This window comes from Stegastes partitus, unplaced genomic scaffold (assembly GCF_000690725.1).
Source record: "Stegastes partitus isolate 25-593 unplaced genomic scaffold, Stegastes_partitus-1.0.2 Scaffold523, whole genome shotgun sequence".
Classification (NCBI taxonomy): Eukaryota; Metazoa; Chordata; class Actinopteri; family Pomacentridae; genus Stegastes; species Stegastes partitus.
Window position 1 is genome coordinate 358,574 of NW_007578254.1, and position 24,405 is coordinate 382,978.

At 40.4% G+C, this 24,405-nt stretch overlaps 1 protein-coding gene across 1 annotated transcript in view; it reads left to right on the forward strand.

The window, feature by feature from the left end:
• Positions 1 to 24,405, forward strand: part of pdgfc (platelet derived growth factor c) — a 57,770-nt gene that overhangs the window by 19,184 nt on the left and 14,181 nt on the right. Inside the window, exons 2-3 of the mRNA XM_008287830.1 lie at positions 18,137 to 18,226; positions 20,460 to 20,652. Of these exons, the coding sequence (XP_008286052.1) occupies positions 18,137 to 18,226; positions 20,460 to 20,652 (283 nt within the window). The remainder of the gene's footprint in view (positions 1 to 18,136; positions 18,227 to 20,459; positions 20,653 to 24,405) is intronic.

Genomic DNA, 24,405 nt, shown 5'->3' on the forward strand with positions numbered 1-24,405 from the left:
CATTATCATTCTTGTTGTAACAAAGCAGATTGCCTCTAAAACAGGAGCCTCCATTGATAAAATATTTGATTCGCCTTGAGGCTGCGAGGATCTGAGACTTTGCCAGTGTGGCGGGGTTTTTGCACAGACCTCAGATGTCCTGTGAGTATTGGTTTTCTCATGGTAACTGGAATTCCAGCTGGGCTAAAAAATCTTGGCAAGTGAGATGAGTTGACCTTGGTTACTGTCTCTGGAGGGCAGGTCTGCATAACTTGCCAGGTGTCATCACCTCCTATCATAGAGGTATTTCAAAGTGTCCTGTGATGACTCTACTTTTCAATTCACCAGGCTTCTCTGGCATCACCTTGTAGTTGATTGACAGGGAGCTTGACCCAGAGCAAGTGCTGAAGAATCCCACAGCTGTGTCTTTCATGATAGATTTAGACTTTCCTGCTAACATGTAACCATGACATATAGTAGTTGTGTATCTGTCTGGCATACTGGGCAAAAGACACAAACTAGGAGCCACATTTAGGGTGTCTGAAGTATTTCTTGGAACTAAAATTATTCATGACATTTGAAAAAAATGTCATTAGCAGTTTTTAAGTATTAGTTAGTTTCATAAAAGGTGCAGTAAGCAGAAAAAAAACTAAATTAAATCAGTATTTTGCTTATAAAACAGCACCATTTCTCGAAAGAACACATTTTTTTGTGGCACTTAGCAGGTAGCTTGTCTCAGGGATCTTGGAGAGTTTTTCACAGTTCTTGTGTTGCTTTAGGCTGTCCCTGTTGCTTCTGTTTCTTATGTAATCTCAGACTGACTTGTTGATACTGAGATAAGGGATCTGAAGGGGCCGTACCATGTGCTGCAGGACTTCTTGTTCTTCTTCTCTCTGAAGATAGATTCTTAGACAACACTGTGCAAGCGCATGTGCCAAAAAACAAAAAAAAACCATCCCCTTCTGAAAACTCATCAATGAAATCATGAAATGTATTGAGTTTTGATTCTAATTATATTTCTTTTGATGTTTTTTTCTGCTTGAATTCCACTCAGTAAATAATGAACCCGCATTGCCTGATAGCAGAAACCACAAGGCCTCCGGAGGTCAAAGCACGCAAGACCCATCCCTGTGGCACAAACAACACTCAGCTGGTTTCCCTTTCCCATGTCTCCTTCCTCCTCATTATAACGTGAAAAGGTTCATCATGTGTGAAACCGAGCCACTAGGTTCATCTGATGAAGCAGAGACATTTCATGGTTATCAAGCACCATCATTAAGCGTGCTAATTTTAGAAAGCAGCAATGAGAGTTACCGATGTGTGAACAGCCTCATACAGTTCAGTATACACATTGGACAGCTCCGTGCAGTATCTGTAGTCTCAGCAGTTAATATGAGAAAGAGGATACGTCGATAACATACTGACCGGAAAACACTGTACACATAAAAAGAGAGTACTGTAATTAGAGTATATATTCGGGTAGACTGAATGCTCCTTTGAACGTGGGCCCGGATAAGTCTGTATAATTAGCACCACCACTGAGGTCAATCAGATCCTGATACAGTAGAGATTTACAGTGTCGTGAATGGTATTAACATTTTTCTCCCCGCTTTTACGACTCTTTATGTTTGTACTTGAATCTAGAATTGCACGCTCTATGCTATCAGCACAGGCAGCTTTACAGTTTCTGGCTGTACACACCAATCAGCCACGGCATTAAAAACCACCTGCCTGATACTGAGCTGGTCCCTCTTGAGTGCGAAACAGATCTGAGCTGTCAGTGCGAGAACACAAGATCTTTGGGCTGTTCTGTGACGGCTGACACTGACGTCCTTTGGGTGCTGTGGGTTGGGTTTGAGGCCTTTGTGGACTGGGCTTGTGCTTGGTCTGCAACAATGGCTTGGTGGGTGGTGCGTGTCAAAGTAACATGCACATGACTGCCAGGACTGGAGATTTCCCAGCAGATCATTGCGTTGCAGCAAAAATGATCAATGTCTTTCACTTCACCTGCCAGTGGCTTTAATGTTGTAGCAGGTTGGTGTATTATATATTTATTTGAAGAGATAAAAACAGATCAAAGCCATTTGTAAAACCTAAAAAACAAGACCAGTTTGAATGACATTCCTTTGACGTCACAATAAAAGCATGAATCTGAAAAAAAAACAAAAAAACAAGAGGCATCACCAGCTGAATTGATATTCTTGAGTGCATGACTAAAAACTGTGATTTGGGAAAACCAGTCCAAACATGCACAACAGTTTTTTTGGTTTTTTTTGCAGATGAACCGTTTATATGTTAACCTGCAGCCAATGAAGTTTTCATTAATACTGTGTTGTATGTGAATGTTTTTGAAACCGTCCTCAGCAGCTCTTTACATAGCTGATTGTAATTTCTAGACTTCCACTCTGTTTGTCTGTCTGACAGTACTGATTTGTCTTTTGGTTTTGTGCCTAATCAACCTGTGCTAATGAGAGAAAAGGTTAATCCAGAGAGGACTGGACACCTCCAATGTCACGCCTCAGATAGAATTGTTTTTGCTTGATATATAAACAGTCTTATAGACGCAATGCTGAAGAAAGCTCCTTGTTAAATAGTTTTATGCATTCTAACCTCATGTACTGCAGGTCAGAGATACTACTGGGATGCTGGGTTGGTGTGATAAAGCTAATTTATGCGTAGCTGAACTGATATACATCTTAACAGAATCATCCCTATTCTTCACGTGTTGCTGCTCTGGCACATCCTGGAGGCGCAACATCACTCAAATATTTATCTCTCCAATGTTTATAGGGAGGTATTTTTCTTGTTTTCACTTCCTATTACCTAAAATACTTACAATACTAACTCATAAGTCATGCATGCCAACGGAAATCAAACCGGTGCTGTGTCTTCTTTATGTGCCATTGGAGGAGAGTGAGAAAAGAACCAGAAGCTATTAAATGGAGATGTGAAATATCCCAGCTCTAATGCATTTAGGGGGTGAAATAAAAAACACACCTGTCCCAGTAATCATCGGCGCAGCGCCTTCCCATGCTGCCTGGATTATGTCACCTAGCACATGGTGAGATGTGATATACGACGCTATGCCAGTGGCATACAGAGCCGGTAACCCAATCACATATACTATTTTGAGAATGTATGGCTTTTCCCAAAGCACAAATAGGTTTTCGGTACATGTTGGATATACTCTGCCACAGCCTGCTTACACTTGGATCCCCATGAGAGGGTATCCATTTCTACAGCCCAACTGGAATGAAAATGCACATTAGGTCTTATGACTGACTGGAATGAGTTCGCCAACTGTGTGTGTGTGTGTGTGTTTGTGTGTCGCTGTCTGAGGATCTGTAGCAATTTATTAAAACAAGAATGACCGTACTCCTCTGTAGTACAGGATTGTTCTGGAAAATGTTTTGTCTTGGAGAGCTTAGTCAGTTGTCAGCTTCCACTACTGATAATCTGAAATGTTTCTCTAATGTAGCACTCACTAAAAAAACGGACAGCTGATACCAAGGAAGATAGAAGACGTGTTTCATACTAGCAGTATGTTGTTGTATATCACAGAAAATGGGTGTGTTTATTGAGTCTGCCTGTTGAATTCATTTTTCAACAACAAAATTGTTCGAGCATTATACATAACCCACTAAGCTACATCAATATCAGGATACATCATATCCTGATGCTTGGCTTGGCCTTTATTTTTTCATTCCATTTACAGTTGTACAACAAAGAAGCTTGTGATGAATGTAACACAATGTGCAATCTGTCACTTTGCTGCAGCATGAAGAGCCGCTGTCCTTGTATAATGTGAAAAATCGCTTGGCAACAATGACTGACTTACTGGAAGAGTGCACTTTATTCATTCAACAGCCGCCCTTCCAGTAAGTCAGTTATAGATGCCCAGTTATTCCTCACATTCGCTTCTTTTGTTACTTGGACTCCAGTGGACCTCTGATGTCGCGACGGTCTTTCTACGTCCTCGCGTCATGTGCCGTTCTGCTACGAGTAGCTCTCCGCACACGTCACCACGCTAAACGCCTGTGAACGGACTTGATGATTAAAAAGGGGAATTTGATTCTGGTTGCGGTTAGGCGGTCGGTGCAGAGGAGCAGAAAGAAAAGGGCTCAATGCCCAGATGTTGCGTGGCTCAACAGCACTTGAGGCATACAACATATGACAAATTCAGTCAAGTGGTGAAAATACAGGGAGGTTTAAAACTGATCTGGAGTTGCACACAGGGATTAGACGGTAATCGGAAGATGTCAACGATCTTGCAACTGGAAGTAAGCTGATATATGCCAACTGGTCTCGTAGGAAGTTGTGGGCATGTGGTGTTGTACTGCTACAGGTACTGCACCTTTTGACCACACTGTTCAATCCCGGAGGGTGTGGCATTTCTCCCAGCAGACGTTTTGACTTGTTGCAGCAGGAAAAGCACACGCTTAACTAATAACCTTAATTATAGCTGCACTTCATTTAGGTGTGTCATTAAACTGTGCCAAATTTCCTGAACACAAGCCTCCTAGAGCAACTAAATGCAGTGCAGCCTTCATTAGTGCAGTAGATACATCCCTGACTGACAAGTTAAAATATCCCCTGTGAGAAAGAACTGTTAAGTATTGTTGGTGACACAGCATAGCGCAACAGATGGAGACAAGAGAAAGAGAGAGAGTGAGTATAAATCCTCAACAAGTCTTAAATGTCTCAAATTATGTGCATTAAGAGCCTTCGATCTTAAATATAGTTAAAGATAGTGTTGTGGGTCTGGACTGAGTACAGAGTGAGTTTGTGTTTCGGTGCAGGTGGTAATTAACACGACACAAACTGGGCAGTTTGCCACTCAAGTCACTAAAGGGTATTAGGGAAGGAAAAACACTATTGATTCATGTTTTATTGCGTTTCCGGCTTTGGCACATTTGTTGTACGTTAACGTGATCGTTACGTTGATGTTAAGCCTCAGTTATGAAACAGCAGTGTACACAAAAGCTGGGTTTAATGTGTTGCCCAGTTGTGTTTGAATTAGTCCATATTAATCCACTGAAAAGCGAACATGTGTGCTTTGTTTTGGCCTTACAGCGATATTAAAGTAAAAACACTGAACCACATCAAGAAAATGTCATTTGAAGGCAGTGATTAAAAAACATAATGGTTAAAAAAATAAAATAAAAAATGACAAAAAATTGATGGTCTTGCATTGTGGTGCATCAGAGTTTCGTTTTTCCCAGATTTATCTACATTAGCTGGGCTTCAATCAGATGTTAAACACTTGAGGTTGCACTAATGCACCAGTGCACACGTGGAATTTATGCTGATGTATGCACAAATCTTTTTGAGCACCATTTACAGACCCACAAACATAAAAACACAATCAAGATAAACAGCGTGATTACCATTATTTAACACTTAGTCTGTGAGAAGTGCAGCAGCAACGTGCAATAGCTGTTCACATCAAATAAATAAAACATAAAGACATGTAGGTTCTTCTGCAGAGTAACACTTTGAAGCCACACGGAACAGACTGACCATTTTCACTCCTCATATCTCTCCAAGACTTTCACACTCCATTTTCTTCTTCACAGGGAAGATTGTGTGATAACAGCTTGAAGGACACCTTCTGAATGAATAATGCTGAGAGAAAGAGAGTCTCTGTAAGAAGAGTATGACAGGTTACCAACCGGTTAGAGAAGGTGCTAAGCGTCCTCTCCGTCCTCCTCCTCCTCCTCCTCCTCCTCCTCCTCCTCTTCCCTTCCCATCTTACATCTGTTCAGCTGCCTCTAATTAGGACTTTTACAGACGGCAGCATTAAAATGGCCCGGAACCACGCCAACTAATGAGACACCAATGACAAGGCAGATCTTTCATGCACAACTCCGTTTGTCAAAATCTATCTTTCATTTTCTGCCTTGACAGCCAAAGTTTGTTCAACACTTTGTCTCCCTTCACACCTGCTGACAGGCTTTAGCTGGGATTTAAAGCGGGTCACTGAGCTGGCTTGTTTTTGGCGTAGTTTGCAGCATCTGATGCTTGCGCTGATGGATTTTCTCAGGCAGATCATGGACATGTTTGCATGCCTGCTGTGAACATGAAATGTTTTTCACCACTCCGTTGCTGCCAGTGTTTGTGTTAATGCTGAATGGAGCCAGTTATCACTCCGCTCGTACAAAGTGGTTTTGTTTAAAGATACTGATGAAAACACCGCAGTTAAAACACACATTGGTTTTGTGTCTACATCTTTTGATATCCTATTGTACTCCAGAGACAGCATTCAAGCACATAAATTCCAAAACACAAGCAAATTGTGACCGCTGTATTTGTCGGAAATGTCGATTATTGTCATGTCACAGTTTTAAATGGATTTTAATTGAACTGTGTTAATGCTATAAGATTGAGTATCCCTCTCTGGCTGTTGGTTTAACCCATTAAAAACTCATTACCATCTATCAAAGGTTCATATTGAGAAGTATTTTAAATAAAAACAATACTCTCCTACCTTAAAAGGGCCAAGATGTAACTTTACATCATTGCTGGGAATGGCTCAGCTCATAAACTGTGAATTACTCTGAACTACACAATATTGGAGTAATTAAGCTACAAAACTGAGAAACTAATGATACAGATAGCCAAATTCTGCAAGTTGATAGGATTGGTTCCTGAGGTTTATTACATATGGAAACCCAACAAGTGTAAATCCATATTTTAAAGAAAATTATCAATACACTACAGTTTAAATGTAGAAATGCTCAGCTATGGCACTGACGGCCTATTTTGCTCAGCATATGTGTTCTAATATATAAAAACACCACATGACCATGTTAACAATTTAAAAAATAATGATTAAAATGTAATTTTCACAAGAGAAGTTCTGTAATCAATCATTGAAATAATCATAATTACAATTTTAAGGCCCTAAAAATGATTTATGGTAGGCGATATGGTGCAAATGATGATTCATAAAAAACATAAATAAGACATAATTAATAGGCAGTACAGCTGCTTTTGACTTACAAATAAAAGGATGTTTCCTGGCCAGATATGGGTTATTATTAGCTGACTGTGACTTTATGAATCCTCCCTTCAGGACTGCCACTATGATACACTTGTAGAAGCATTCCATCCAGCGTAGTGTAGGAGTGATATGAATAGCCATGTATTTGCAATACAAATGAGTCAGCTTGAAAAAGATCTTACAATTAATGTGCACAGCTAGTTTGTAGTTGATCAATCCTCATTAGGTTGGATAAATCACTGCTGCTCAGATATCCCAGTGGCCACTCGATGGTCATAGAAAAAGAAAATGTTTTGTTCAGTAGTTGGTTATTCAGTCATTTAGATTTCACGACTCAAAGTTGTCATCCAACAGCTACAAATACAAATAAAGGAGATCGCTGATGAGTAAAGGTACAGGCTACATATTCAGTATTTTTATTGTTTCGTTGTGCAAAAGACTAACACACATTGTAGCTTTCTATCAAATCTGCAAAACCACACATCATATCTTTAACATGTGTATAGACAAAAAAGAAGACGCTGTGATTCAACAAGCGATAAATAAATGGTTAAGGTACTGACCGACTGAAGGGACTGAGAGATAGCATGGCTCTGTGACGTTTTGTCCAAATTCTAACCTCACCATCACTAAAACATCTAACTGTGAACAAACCCAGGTGGTTCCTGTTTTTAGAAACAACATATAAATTGTAATTTGATCTATCCTTAATATTAAAAGCTTTTGATAATATCACTTATCACAACATGTGTACAATGTGTGAATAAATGTGCATTATTGAGGGTCTAATACAGACCAACTATTTTCTTTTACTTGAGTCACCCAGCAGTGAGATAATCGGTATATATATTTGCCATTTATTAGAAACTATATCTGCAGTACTTTATATGCATGTTAGTTACCAGTCGCTGCTTTGGCCACAACTAGTTTTTGCTCACTTCAGGAGTTGTTTTATTAAGATCCATTTACCCAGAAGCGCAAATTCACTTGCAGTGGAGGCAAAGACATCTGTTTTGTAGACATTTATCTCAGGAGGTAATTACACAGCTATTGTTTCTTGAACACAGCTTCATTAATATTCATTGTTTCCAAAGATAAAATAAGGATTTTAGTACCTGACAGTGTACTTTCACTTCTTATTTATGTTTCTGTGATAAGGATTGCGTCAAACAGCGAGGTTATGTTTGGAGGCAAACGGACACAGATGATTGAAAGGCTTTTTTATGAGCAGTCAGAGAGAGTCAGAGAAGACTGCTGGGAAGTCTTTCATCAAACTGTGGACAGTCAGAGACTCAGTGGCCCGTGCAGACTGTTAAACAGGCAAATTAGATGCTAAGTGCTCAGAGTTTTCATTCATTTGTCATTTTTCAAACCACGTCCTAAACTAGCACATAAAAATAAGACCCACTGAGTCCAGTGTTATCACAGCAGGCAGATGTTAGTCATTGTGAAGCACTGTGTGTGTGTGTTGTTGGATGCAAAGATGATTGAAGGTCAAACCGGAGTTACTTACAGTTCAGGTGCTGAAGGAGCCTTAATAAAGTTCACCCTGTGCGACAGAAGTAATTGTTTGATGACTTACATGAACATGTAGCGAGCAACTGATTAAATAATTCCAATACGAGTGAATGATAATCACGTTGCAGTCACAGCTGCAGGTAATTTAATCAATGGATGTGTTTATATGGAGTGGAGTTGTTTCAAATAAGAGTCATTATTGTTTGTCTTGATCATTTGCGCTCAATTAGACAGCACAGTCAGCCAATGACTGGGTCACTGATCCAACTGGTGACGCACGAAACGTCTTTCAATCTTCAACTCAACGAGTGAATCACGGAGTTAAATTCTACCGGCGACAGTAGTCTATAGCTCTCACACTCGATTGCCATTTCCTTTAATTTGATTTATTCAGCCTGACACGCCCATGTTACGTTTTTTTACCAAACCAATCAAGTCCATCCTGTCTGCTTAATTTAACATACAAGCTGCTCTAGAAGTTTCCATTTAAAACCTTTCACTGTAAGCAAAGTTAAATGTGTGTGTGTGTGTGAGACTTTGCAATAACTTTTAATACATTTAATTTCTGTATATAGATGTCCCTAAATTCTGCACTCTAAAACTTTGCGGTGTTTGTTTTTATAATTGTGTGTCATTTGAAGCTTTTACAGAGTGTTTATATGTTTTTAGCCTTAAATAGTCAGTTTAAATTCATCCAGATCACAAAAATACTAAGCAACAAATTATAGTGTCAAATCCTTTATACTGATGTAATAACTGTTTATGACCTCCTTGATAAAGTGATGCAAATGAAATAAAATAAGACAATTCATCAAAACGCGTTGTTTTCCAGACTAATGCAAGCTGTGACTGTGTTTGCCAGAACTGTATACACTACACTGCAGTGTGTTTCTTTGAACAGTCTTGCCATAGTGATTGCAGTACAAATCCTTAGGAAACCCTCGAATGAATGGATCTATAGAGAGCTGGCCCGTGAGTGTGGGAATTAACCTGTAGACTCTAAGTCGCTGCCCTTGCCTGCAGACGTTTCCCTTCAGAAACATCAATTTTCCCATTTTCTAATCCTCAAATTGCTACTCATGTCAACTCCAAAGATCCAGGTACAAACTTGCTTGGTTTAGCAAATCCAGCCCCTCGGCAAGTTGTTACGCTGAGATGTATGTGCAGACATTGTTCCCTCAAGTTTGGAGGACATGCATTTGGTTATGGCATTGATGGGGGATTGTTGGTAAAGCAACCTTTGGACCTGGGGGGTCATCGGTTTGAATTCTTTGAGAATTCTTTAGCGCCTCACTTCTTTTCCGCAACTTCGTCTGCAGTGAGTATCAACCGGCTTTGTGTCTGCGAGAGCAAGAGCAGGATGTTGCAGGAAAAGAGCAGTTGTGCTCAACAAATCCTCCCTTGGTAAATAGAGGTTGAAAGGAGTATACTTTCATTACCCTGGGTTCAGAACTGCAGCCCCTCTTCTCTAGACAGCTGGACCAAAAGGTTACGAAGGCTTGGTTGGGTGTCAGTAATTAGAGAACCGGGGCAACCTGCTTAAAGAAATCGATCTGTATCTGGAAGCAGAGCAACAGAGCAGAGAATTTCTTTTTGAAACGGCTAAAATTAAAACGTATTTTCACTCGTCTGATTGTTAAATGCTTTGGATTAATCATTCAATCTGCTGTAGCCAAAAATCTCATTAGACCTTTGAAGGTTTTACCCAGATTTTCTTGCATTGCTCCAAGCCTCTTAAAGGGTTGTTCAGAGGTTATGTGCACTATGCAAGTTGTATGATTTTATTTAGAATTCTAGACAGCTGTTATGTTTAGGTGCCTATTACTTAGTGGCTGCAAAGCTAAAGCCAGGACATTTTGAACAGTGAGCATTGGGAAGGCTGTGCTTCTTGGGTTTCGTGATTTCAGATAAGATTAAAGTAATGGGACTAGTAGAGGAAGATGTGTGAAGACAAACTCAGTGTGTGACTTTGGCTGCTCTCCAAGTTGCAACCTAAGCTTTACTGAGATTCCAGAGCAGACATGTGTGGTCCCAGATCAATTTAAAAATCATTAGTTGAAAACATTATTGACCTCCTCTAAGCCATTCATTGCAAAATGTTTGAATGTTTCTGTCACAGAGCCAGGGAGTTACAAAGTGGATTGTGATCAGCTATCAGTCCTCTCATACGTTCATTGCAAAAAAAAAAAATCTGGGATCTTTGATCAGTCTTAATTGCAGTGTCTGGATCTGGTACGGCAAAGCTGTCTTCCAATCTGGCTTGCCACAGATCAAACTGTAATTTTCTCCAAATATCCAGCTGTCCAGCTCACAGATGTGACTACAAAGCAGCCCGGAGCTGCCGTCCACAGCTGTGAAGAGAAGTTTAAAAAAGACGTGGTTCATCTGTCAACGCCTGGTTTCCAGCCAGAAGGGGAGGTTAGTCCTGTCTCCCAGTGTTTGTGAGAAACATTTCATAGCCTTTTTGCTTTCCTTTTTTGGTTTAAACTACCAGTCCATCCACTTAACAATAATTGACGTTGATGCTGATTTGATATTTGACAGCTGACACGGAAATTCAGGTTGCATTAATGTAGGGCTTGATTGGAATTTGCAATTCATACTTGATTACACACCTTGCTTTTTGCTGAGTGCTTTGGCAAACGTGTTGGTTCTTTTTTTGTTGTTGCTGTGCTACAGATCACCTGTCAGTCAGTGCCTGCAGTATCGTGATGTCTTTAAATAGTTTTTGTTGTTGTTGTTGTTGTTGTTGTTGGTGTAACACTTTTCTCTAATCTGTGGCAGTAATTGCACCACCTTTGCTAATTTTTCTTATTTTTTATTTCAATTCCAAATGAGTCCATGCTCAATCCACCAGTAATCTGCCCTTATAAATTAAATAACAGATTAAAAAAACAAACAGGTATCTATAAAAGTATCATTTTATATCATTTTAAACTAAATTGTGTATTTTCGTAAACAAGAGGAATACCAAGAGAGGTTTGGTTAATTTATTCTTCTCTTTATGGCTGACTTTGGTGCTGATATTGTGTCTTAATCCAGGCTGAGAGGCTCAGACTCAGAATGCCAGGAGGTCAACGCAAATAGATGCCCGTAGTGAAAAGAGTGACACTCAATCTCACTTTTTCTGGATGCCAAACACAAGTGTGGGCACTAATTAGAGGCTCTGAGAAATCATTGAGCGGCGAGAAACCATTGTAATCTGAGAAGAGGCTGTGGCAGAAGGTGACGAGTTTCAGTCGCTGTGCTGGATGGGCCCAAAGCCTTGAGGGGCTGAAAGACTCCAGTTTAGCTTTGGTGTGTCTGCCAGTAGTGTGCAAGCATCGTATGCGCTGGCACACCACTCAGCATTCACTATCATTAACAGCCTGCAGCTGTGGCTTTCGTAAACCTTATCACAATTCGTAATCATTTCTCAGATAACACCTTGCGCGTTGCTTTCAGGATGTGTTTCATAGCCATTATGGAAGTTAAATCCTTCACAGGCCCGAGGGCTCCTTACTATTATTGCTTTACTGTTATATGGCACAGGTTATTTTTATGGAAGAATCAACTGGATGCTGCTTTGTATTCTAATTGTTATCTCGCTACTGTGATCTGCGATAGTTTAATTTGCACCCGTAAATACAAAGTTAATGTGTTCTGTGCTCCCGAAAGACGTAGAGCTGTGTCCCAGTTTCACACTAACACTATAAAGTTAGCACCATATTTTATAGTGTACTTCTTTTAGCAACTGCTACACAAATAGTGTAGATGAACACATGCCTTGTATCGTTTATCAAAAATGACACAAGGCATGTGCTGATGGACTAAACTGTTATATAACGCTGCATGAATCACACAAGGTGAACATCCTTTTGCGTAATTGCTTGTTATTGTCTGTTTAGGCTGGGGAAATCTAATTTAATCCCATATAATTGGACTTTGTGTGGGACAGCTGTAGAGTATGACATACATACACACTCGTGTACACACTTATACCCACCCACACACATGCAAGCTGGTGGTATCAGGTTGGGCTATCTGATATGATCTGCAGATGTTTTGCTTTGCCTCTGCAGCAGGTGTCAACAGATGTCCTTCCCCTCCACTTGGTCAGGTTGACCTTGTGCTAAGAGGGGGGAGGACGGGGACCACCATTCGGTCAGATGAGCTCTCTGTGCAGCGCCCCGGTTGGAAATCATCTGCCCTGCCAAAGTGTTTCTGAGGAGGTCATTAACCCCGCGGCCCCCCTCCAGGGCTGCTGCTCCGGCCTCCCCTGTAGGTAGCGCGTCATGAAAGTGGAGCTTTTCATTGCACGCGATCAATAAAGTAACACATTATTATATTATTGCACAGCAAAAAAAAAAACCAACGGGTTCAGTCCTTTCAGTGCAGGGACTGATTACTTTTCTTCTGACCTCTGACCCCCCCCCTCACTTAAAATGCTTTCACGGGTCATAATTGTCCAGCTCTTGATGACAGAACTTGACGTTTAAGAGGTTTGAAAAGTGAGGCGGAGTGGAACTGAACTCTGTTAAACAACCAGACGATTAGTGTGATGTTTTGCGATTCTTTCCCCCTCTCTGTCGGTGTAAAAACATGAAGAGGAAACAGCATTTATGAGAGCCTGGCTACTGTTTCACTTGATGGATCTACACAAGTCTCAGTAAGTTTACTGCCATTCCCTTAAGTCCTCCAAGACCAGAATGTAAGATATTGTTTTTGTTGTTGATCTCATATCTTATATAACAGACTCTCGTCATACAAACCTGTTTTTTTTTTTTTCTTGACTGCTGAAAATCCTCGTATTCAAGGGTTGGAACTGTGATTTTTATTTCCAAGCATAAGACATATTTATTGATTGGGTAGTATTTCTACTCTGGCTGCATTTTTGGATGCAGAGCAGTTGTGGTTTTGTTGCTCTTGTGAGTGACAGCACAGTCAGTATTTGTGAGCCCTCTAGAGTTTGGGGGCTCAACTGCAACCTGCATGTCTGAAAGCTGTGTTACTGTAGATATCATGAAATGTTTGGCATAACATCAAACACAAGGATGTTATTTTTAAAAAAATGAACAAATAATAATAAAATAAAAAAACAGATTTACTGGCTTAAAAATACCCAGAGAAAAAAAAAAGAAGCCAAATATAAATGATGGATGGAATTATTTGCTAACCATGGATGCACTGAAACAGTCACGTCAGCTGATGACATAATGAGGCTTTTAATCAAGCCAGCAAATCATGACTTGTACATTTATCATTATTAGCTTCTTTTTTTTTCAATTTGTGGACAAAAATGTCCTCTGTTGTCTCTCTCAAGGACTCTTTAGCAGCTGTTGGTCGACACAGTGATCGATATTAGCTGTGAAGTTTCTGCTGTGGGACAGTCTCTAATCTGTGGACCAGACATGAGTGGAAATTATGCAGCTTCACTTGTTTCACTTAAGCTGTCAGTCAACATGTGCACCTGGGTCTTTCTCCCAGTACAACTATAACAGGGATGTTATCAATACGAGCTGTCACTGTGGTGGATAAACATAATGCACAGTAACCAAGCTCACATTATCAGACACAGTACATGACTGTGATACAGTACATCATAGTAAACACTTGGATTGTCCCATGACTGGAAAGAAACCAAAGGAATTTGTTGATACATATTTAGCTTTTGTATCACCTGTTATCTCCCCTTCCTTTATCCATCTCAATGGCTGCCAGGATTTTGGGTGTCGGACCTGTTCCACTTCCTTCTGAGCCCAACACACAGGCGCATACGGCTGGCAGATTGTACAGCTACAGCAGGGTCCCACGCAGCCAAATTATTTTTTAATGGTATAAAAGATTCCCATGGCGTGTTTCAGCCACCTCTTTGCCAAACTGACTGTAAACCCCAAAGCAATAAATATCCTGAAAGCAGGGTCGGGAATTTACTGCACCTGTAGTAACCACTGCACCGTCTTAATAAGCAACAGATGCCGGAGTGATTGCATGGAGGCCGAAACACATGCACTGAAAGAAGGGAATTCTTTGTTGGGTACAGTTTCATCACCTGAGCAAAGCTGCTTCAACTCCGTCGCTCAGGGGCTCTCATTCATTTTGATCAGCAGGTAACAGGGCCGGAATTAAAAACAATTTGGATTTAGTGTCACAGTGACCCGGCTGTCGATTACCGGACCGGAAATAGCTGTCATGAGTGGTTATCCTTGATGCATGTGGCTGCAGGGAGAACACGCTGTAATACTTGACCAATCTTTAAAACGTAATGCGCAAAAATAATAATAATGTCGCCGACTTTCTGCAATACAATCCTCCATACCAATTTAAACTGTTTGGGGAATTTTATTCTGTCACTCAATCACCAATTAAAAGATTAAATAGTGACTGTTCCCCTTTTAAAGACCCTTGAATGACCTCATATTGGAGGCATTCAGAAATATTTATTGCCTTTTCAGTTCTGAGGTCTGCTAATATGCTGCGTGCAGTATGAACCAGATAAACTCCAAAGCTAGGGATCAATTTAATAAGATACTGTAATTATATTATGTGAAGAAAGATGAGTTCAGTGAGCCTAAATGAAGCCTGAATAAATGGTTTTCATTCCTCCTTCTGCTTGTTTCTAAGAAACATGCAGCAGTGTGGACAAAGGGGCTATTATCATTAGTTAATCTTTGCTCAAAGCTATTTAATAAAGCATCTGGGTATGCATGCAAGTATGTCTGTCTGTTTGGGTGTATATGTGTGCACACAGGCTTTTTAGCTGTGTGAGTATTATATCAGCTGTACAGCATGATTGTCAGGCTGTCTTTATATTTTAAGATGAATATTTTTTGCTATTATCGTCATTACTACAAGTAGTAGCAGCAGCAGCAGCGGTTTAATGCTTCTGCGCACGAATGCAACAGTGTGCACATGTCCACGGTTCTCTGCATTCACATTCCAGCTTTGTTTTGGCAGGGGAAAGGTTAATGTTTAACAGCATGAATGGTTCACCCACTAACGTGTGAACAAAGCACAATGGCTGCACTGTATAGGCTCCTATTTATTCAGAGTCACTTCCTCCCTTAATAGTCGGCTCTACTTTCCTCACAGAGGAAAAAAGTGGGTCAAGGAAAAGTCATGTTTGAGGTAATTCACTCTAGGGGACCGCGTTTCTGATCATTAGATGACATTGGTTAACCCTGAGAGTGAGGTCATTTTCGAGTCAACGTTACACCCAGAACCCGGCCCGACTGGTAGCGTGTCTGTGCGTTTTACAGTACACCGAGGATAAATCAGAGAGGGAGGGTATCAATGGGAAGGTTGAAAGGAAAGAAGCATGAAAAGACAGTATTGTTTACATAAAAAAAAGAAAGAGGCTTTTTTTTTTTTGGTGACCTTGTGGATTCTACTTTCATCAGATGTTGGTTTCAGCTGATGCACTCTGAAGGAGCTCACTCTTACGGACTTTCTGCTTTGATGCAAGCGAACAAAAGATCCGCAACGAAGACACTCGGATAGTTCATTCTTGAGCTTCATGCACAAAGAACTGAACCAGAGAGGAATGCAAACACATTGTTCCCCCCACCTACTGCAATTACTTGTGATGAGTGTGTAAGGATTAAGCAGGATATTAGCAGACTTTTGGGATTAAGTATGATTTCATCCATGAAGATCTCTGGAATATCTTTTCATCAGGACCTAATGCTTTCATGACAAGGCCTTTTTTTTTCTTTTCTTCTTTTTTCGCTTTTCTCTTCAGCAACTGATTTTTATTTCCCTTTGCCCCTTAATTACGGTCTTAATAAAGAGACATTCCAGTCAACATTTAATAGATTTTCCCAAGTAATTATCTTATTATAGCTGTATTTGTAATGATACAAGCACATATTTGATCACTTCTAGTGATGCTGTGTGTGCTATAACACATGCACCTGGAATCATATATTAAAGAATCACATTTTTTTTCCCACATTATTCATGGTGTACTTTATGAGCCTGTATGTTAGAGCCCACAGTAATGGGGATGTAATTAAAAACATGTCATTGTGATGGAGGGGCAAGCTTTAATAGGAGAAAAGCTATCAGCTTGTTTCCTCCTGAGCCAGCAAATGGATATAAAAACAGTCAATCAAGCCTAGTGTGTTGCCACTACCACAGCTTAAAAGAGCAATAAGCCGGTTTTTTTTTTTTTTTTTTCAATAAAGACGTCAAAGATACACTGACTGCAGAACAAAAAAAAATTTATTTAGATTTATCTGAATAGTATAATGCTATTATTAACCTCGCGAAAATGTTCCAAAGCACCAAATGCAGCTTCGTCTTAATCCAGCGCTTCATAAAATATCTATTTCTGCCTTTAAGGAATGCATGCATGATTTTGCAAAGAATTTGATTTGCCCAAAGAACGTGGCCCTCATTTGGTGAGACAGTTTGTACTTGAGGCCAAACTCTTCGCACGGTTATGAAAGAGCCTGTTCATTGAAGAAGTCATGCCTGGGCTTTGTTTTTCTTTGGTATCTGGCACATCGTCATTCAGTCTGTTCCCACCTGGCTCACCACCAAGCCCAAATGAAAACATCAAAGCAATATCTGCAATGTGAAGATGTGAAGTAATCGGGTTTTTTTTGTTTGCTTGTTTTTTGTGTGTGTGCATTTTTGGGGTTTTTTTTGTCCTACGTGTCATTGTTTTTAAGATGTATTTATTTTTCTCCTCACTGTAATTTGATAGACAGCATCAGCGGGATTGCCAGGGTACAAATTCTGAATGACATCAAGTTTTGGATTGGACAGCTTGGATAATTAACTAGCAAAAACAAAAAACCACAAAATGTAAAAGAAAATCTAAAAAGAGGTCCCACTCATGTCATAGCAAGGTTTAGTGTTGATAGATGATCTGTTATAAAAATGATGAATGAATTCTGAAAAGTATAAAATTGATAACATTTGACTTATTTGAAAAATGATGTGCATTTGTGTAACAGATGACCTTTTGTTAAACCTTTGAGCTGAGCAGTGATTATCCAGTCATGTAACGAGGTGCAGCAGGCCTGTTGGGCTTTGGATTTCTCCATGTGTTGTAGTTGTGGGCATAACTCTGTAGAGTGAACTATATTCTGCATGCGTCATGACTTTGTTTGCCAAACACAAAAGCTAGTTCTCTTGCCAGAAGCCTTTTCCCCTGTATTTATCTGTATTGCTTGTCAAAAAGCTCGGCCGCCAAACAAGGTTATGTTGGAATGAGACAGAAATCAGGACTTGCAACACAAGAACAATGCGGTTACCTTATTTCCATATCTTCTACGTGGATTATCAACAAATGACACTGATGCCCTGTGACGTGCAGCTTCGGCCTCAGTTTTACGGCACAACATTGCAATTTTTAGCTAAATTAGCTTGCAAATGAGCTGATGGAGTCTGCCAGCAACAGTTGACATTTCAGCCCACTTTTGACCTCTGAAAGCAAGGACATGTTGTTTCAGCAGAACTTTGAGTGGAAATTTGCGAATGTTATCGTTATAAATCACGTATGTGTCATGCGGAAAGCTCGACAAGAAAAGCAAAAGGGGTGTAAACTGTCAGTTCTCTTCAGATTGTTTCTGACTTCAAATCATCACAAGTGGAACTGCCAGTTAAAAAGAAACCCAGCTGAAGTTGCTTTCCCCCACTTATTTTCAGCGACCACTCCTTCAGACAGATTTGTTGTGCTTGGAACCATCCTGAGAAAACTCCAAGTTGCTGTGGAGCTGTTATTTGACATTACACAGGGTGAGCACATGGTACAAAATTAACCTGCCTGTGTTTTTGTTTCTATTGCGAGCAATAACCTCAGAATGAATCAGGCCACTGGGTATGAATCACATCCTTAAATCAAATTTATGGCAAAATAAAGAGTAATCAAGCTCAAAATGTGTTTCTAGCATAAATTTGCCCATACTGCACCGGGGAAATGTTTACTCATCCGTTTAATGCACTAACAAACCTCCAGCCGCACGCTCCTTCTCCTGAGCACATTAAACCCCTGCTGGGTCGTCTGACGGCGAGATGTATTGGATTGCTTTATGAATACTGAATGTTCATCAGTGGCGCAAAAAATAAATACTACTTAAACAAATTGAGGACAGACTGAGGATCTAATGAATGTATCAAAATAGTCTCTGACAAAGAAACCCATCAAAAAATTCAACACAGCATGTTGATACTAATATTGTGCCAGTGTGGAAATTAGTATATTGTTCTGCCGGCGTTTTGTGTTATGTGAGACAAGCTCTACTTTAGTGTTGATGAGTGCTGATGTAGAATTTTAAAGAGTAATCATATAAAAAAATCTGTGCAGGGTTTTCTCGGCCTCTGTATTGCATTTCAACTCATTTCACTTTCCACCGCTCCGGAGCACAGCTTTATTTTTTTATGTGACAACCTGGAAGATAAGCTGCAGCCGCAATTACAGCCGCAAGATTTTGACATTTTGTGAAATGTCCTTATTTGCCGTCATACCGAGAGTCATGCGAGAAGAACCGTATCGATTTCAGCTCTACATTCAATGCATAGCTTCGTGGCAGGTTAAGCCAAGCTTAGCTCAAAGACTGGAGGTCAGGGGGAAAACAGCTAATAGAGCTTCACCAAAAGTGCATTCCGCCCGCTCGAAAGCTGCTTCAAACACTCGCTTCGCATGCAAACATGCTGCAACAGAATGATCACAAATTGGCACAGTTTCATCATAAGTAGAAGCCTTTGATAATTTGACTTTTATATCTACCTGACACTTGATGAATAGCCATAACCATACCTCGAAATAAGTTGCTTTAAGGCATACTTTGTCCACTTTAAATCAAGACTAGCTGTTTGTTCCTGCTTGTCTTATGCTGTAATTATCTAATATTTTAGGCTGTGTCCCAACGATGATGAACAAGACAAATGTTCATGATAATTATACTAAGGCATTTCAAGTTATTCTGAAATGTATTAATTGATTCTACAAGTGTCCTCAGTCGGCTGCAAATGATTTTGCTGGTTAAAGCTGAAAAATTGTTTAAATTCTCCATCCTTGTGTACTTACCTTGATCTGTTACTCTGACCCTATGATTTAAAAATGGGACTTACAATCAGCGTGGCTTCAGGGTGTTGTCATTGCAACGATTGTGAGGCTCAGGTGGAGGCATCCTGGCACTTTTTCATCTGAAGGTGACGGGGGTCTGATGGAGCCCTGGGGGACTCGGTGACAAGCTTTGTCAATGTGATTAAAACCCTGCAGCCTCTGCTCCCAGTGGGCATTAATGGGTTTATGAGAGGAGCTTGGTGAAAACCACCAGACCGTGCTCCCTTTAAAGTACTCTGCACTCAGCTACTGTTTTTGACTCATGGAACCGGGACAACAACATGTAGTTAAACACAAAACCAAGTGCAAATACAAACAATATCACCATAATCAGGCTCATGGTTGCAGATCACAAACTTTGGTCTTGTTAAGTTTCTTCTGGGAGGCTCATTTTAATGTGCATCTACTTATTTTTAACCTGTTTGAATTGTTGCTGACAGACTGTCCCATTCCAGCCTTTTACATTCTGTCATTTCAGTTCAGCTGCAGGTTCAGGTTTCCTTTCATGCGACTGTGTTTGTCTATTACCTGTGATTTCTATGATGCAATCGGTGAACAAGGTAATATGTTTGAGTCGGAGCCAGGGTTTGCGGTTTCATCTAACAAAGCTGTCTGGTGAATAAAGAGTAAATAATATAATAAGGGAGTGTCAATCTAAGTTTTTTTTTTTTTTTTTTGTAAGTCTCACCTTTCATATTAGACACCTGGTCAATATTTCATTCTGTTAATTCCCCTTTTCAAAATGCTAGACATGTTTATGTTTCAAACCATATCCTGAATGTCTTGTCCAAACCAAGCCCTTGCCAGTTTAATGATACATGTGTGTTTATCTGTGTTATGGAACTGATTTGGTTGCAATCTATACATAACAGGCGACACTAAACATTCTGTTTTCTGTTTTAGGAGTGCAAGATTCCCATCAGGAGAAAGTCATATCAGTGTCTGGAGAAGGAATGGTCCACAGTCCAGACTTCCCACACACTTATCCCAGGAATACCATGTTAGTCTGGAGACTAGTGGCAACCAGCAACATGAGGATCCAGCTCACCTTTGATGAGAGATTTGGTTTGGAGGACCCAGAAGATGGGATATGCAAGTAAGACTGTGCTCATGGAATATATACATATTTTCCATTGTAAAGGATCAGTGCTTTGTGGTGGTTTTTGCAAGAGAAGTGTGCAAATGTGACGTAGATCTGTCAGTATAGTTTTATTTGTCTGTGAATTGGGCAAAATTAACGCTGATTTGACAAACATGCCAACCTCCTAAAACATCCTTAGTGCTACTGTTTATGAATTTGACCTCTGAACATGAGGAAAAGTTGTTTTACATCGTCTATTAACACTTCATGAAAAGGATAACCTTCTGCAGCAGTTAGAGGCAGCAGCGTGGACAGTCTTTCATAAGGATCTTCCTCTGCTTGCTTGACCAGCTCGCATCAGATGAGGGGTTCCCCAGTTGGCATGCCAGAAACATGTTGGTCTGAGGTGAAGACGTGTCCTGTCTGCTTTGTCGTCCATCTTTAAAGATTTAAAGTCAGAGTGTGGCCATTTGTGAAATTGCCTTTGGTCTGCTGTGGCAGCTCGTGAATATTGAAAACCTCGCAGCAGAGTGATTTGTTTCACCCAAGACACCATGATGACGTGATCCAGGCCAACATATTTTACTAGACTTGGTCGATATTTTTAGCTGCTTATGGAACAGTTCGAAAGACACGCTCCGCACCCTCCGAATGGCAACACATAAACACAAACACACACATCTGCATACAGTACATCCTCTCTTTTATAGAGGAGCCCACTTTCAATTAGTGCCAGAGTTTGCCATTCAATTTAAACGGGAATCTCGAACCTCAACAATCGATTTATCCTCCATGCATTATGCTCAGTACCTAGCTGTCAATATATCACAGCTGAGTGGTTAACATATTGGAGCCCAATCAGGGAAAGGTGGAGGAAAGCTGGGGGAGGGTAACCTCACAAGTCATTCCTGGAGAGCCCCCTAATGGATGACAGGGTGAATGACAACTGCACTTTTCTACAGAGTTGTGTAGACGTTTGATATGATGTCACCCGATTACCTTTCATCTTATGAGATTGTAACAGAACATGTTGGGAAATGAAACTAATATGCGGCTATAAATGAATGTTTCTCTGCACCAGTGACAGTTCCTGGAAATCCCATTTCATTGATCAACGAGGTGTTTGTGATCCTGGCTCTGATTTTGGCCCAGCGTCTTGATAAAGATAGATTGGAGCTAATTCAGTTGCCTAAAGTGTTGTAATGTGCCATCCTGGATTCATTCACTGTCGACTGAAAAACTGGAAGAAGAAAAAAAAGCGAGCAGAGGTAATTTAAGCCCCCCAGCACACCTGTGGTGGGCCGGGAGCATGTTGACGAATGAGGTTAGCGTTTGCTGTCAAAACCCTGCGAGGGAAAGTTGCACAGTGGGGCAGGGTGCAGATTGACAACTTTTGTGCCGTCCTGCCTTCACAAGACTGCACTCGTCAGCGACCTCAAAGAAAGGGGCAAAAGACAATAACAACATCCTTTTCCAGGGTCATACGAGTCATCACCACATCTATTGCTTCAGCTAGAGCATTTTTTTTTCTTCACCCGCCCCCCTCCCAATCCTTCCCAAACCCCTGACCAAAGCCCAACAGGTTTTGATCAGATCCCAAGATACACACTCTTGGCAGGGTTGGCAGACAGATGAATGCAGCACGCAATCGCAAGCAGAGACATATATTCACAAGCCTATCTACTTGTCTTTTCTCTTACCCTCTCTGCTTTTTTCTCCCTCTCTAACACGTACCCTCTCTTTCTGTCCCACACACACACACACACTCACTCGCATGCATAAGCCTCTGGCCTAGTCTGCCACTTTATCTTTCATGTGTGTTTAAAAATTTATTCACAAAATTTCCCCTTAGACCTTTATTCTGCTGGTGTTACAGCAAAAAAAACTGTTCATACACAATGCTATTGATACATCGCTCTTATCCTTGTGTCACTGCACAATGTGATGCAAATAAACCCGACTGTAATGTCCTGTCCGGCGATTCGCGGCAACGGCTGGGGATGCAACAACGGTGGAGAGAGACGTGTTCAGCTCTGGTAGTAAGCCCGAAGCGAGAAGTCTTTGCTGAGATGAGAAGGAGGCTGTATAGTTGAGATGCTCATCTGCTATTCTGTTTGTCTGTGGCACGATGAAAAGCATTCTTACCAAATCCACTAGAGGAGAGGCATATTGGAGAGGGATTGGTCTTGCTGCTGGTTGGCATGGCAGCAGAGTCGTGCTTGACGGCTCCCAGACAGGACTGTTCTCAGAAAGGCATTTATGCTCTCTGTCTTCAGTCTGAAAGGAGAGGACTGGAGAAAAAAAAAAACAGTGTTTGTGTTGCTAATCTGCATCAGCTCCGTGGCAGATATTGTATCTATTAATAATGTACAAGGAGAAAACTATGTAGGAGAAAGCTTTGTGAATATTAAAACACAATTTCCTCGCAGTGTGCTGAAAGGTGCCCCTCTCTGGTAGTGTTGTAACGTACACAGGATTCCTTTGTTGTTCTCGTCCTGTTCACTGTGCCTGTTCATACAGTTTGGTATGTATGTCAGTGCATTTGTAAATCTGAGAAACCGCTGTTCAACATGGTGATTCTGAACACATGGCGATGTGTAATGATCAGGGCATCCTGCATTATTGATGAGCCATCTGTCAAAGCTGTGGAACTGTCTGAGGGATGACTTTTAGAGACTAGAGCTCCTCTCTTCACTGACCTCCATCGAGATCAGGCAGAAAGAAGCCAAACTGATAATTTATCCTTTTCCAAAACCATTTCAAGGTTCCAGTTTAAATAAATGCTTTACAGTTCACGCAGCTGACAAACATTTGCATATTTAAGCTGTGACTATATGGTTTTCCAAAAGGACAGTTTCGGTTTTACCTTTCCCAATAAGTTTATTTGTGCAGATAACAAGCTTCCTGTATGCATTTCCGAATCAAAAGTAACAGAGTCAATAAATTTATTGACACCCCCCCACCCCTTCAGTTTATTTAACATCACAGAAAATCCATTTTTAGCGTCGCTCATGTCCCTCCATGTTGTTTTATTGAAACCAGCTTGAACTGAATCTGTCAAGCCTGTGCAAAATGTAAACAATGTCCTTGAAATCCAAATATCCGAATTGGCAGCACTGAATGAGAGGTTAGCATGCCTGTTGACGCAAATGGCAAAGTGATTAATCCCAGACTGCGAAGAGTCGGTGAAACAAGGCTTTATTGAATGCACTGCAGCCACTGGTTGCACACAGGTATAAATAATAAAGGCTGAACTCCTGAACTGCATGTCTTAAGTGCTGAGGTTGGTCAATGTTAGCATTGGCACACCAAAGGAGCCTGGAACACAGCCATATGCTTCTGCACTTCATAGTGTTTACTGGTATTTTGGATTGGCAGGATAGCCAGTTGAGAGGCTTCTGGTCTTTTTTTTTTTTAGTTATATTTTTTAACTAAACTGAAACTGAAATTTACACGATAATTTGTGTTGAGTTTGTTTACTGCTCTTAATACGTTGTATATTATATTATAATTTTCATAGTATTATTTTTAAAATGTGTAACATTTTTGAAACCATCAGTTGCTCCTGCAGTTTCAATTAGTTTTTATGTTTACAGCCAAAATATGAAACACTTTATGGTGTAAACTGTTAAAATCCCATCACATGGATAATTTCTTTGCTCAATGAAAGAAAAAATTGAAATTGAATTCTCTTTACTCATAAAGGGCTAAACAAATAACACAATGTATATAATTGCATAACTACTTTGCAAAATATTGCTATAAATA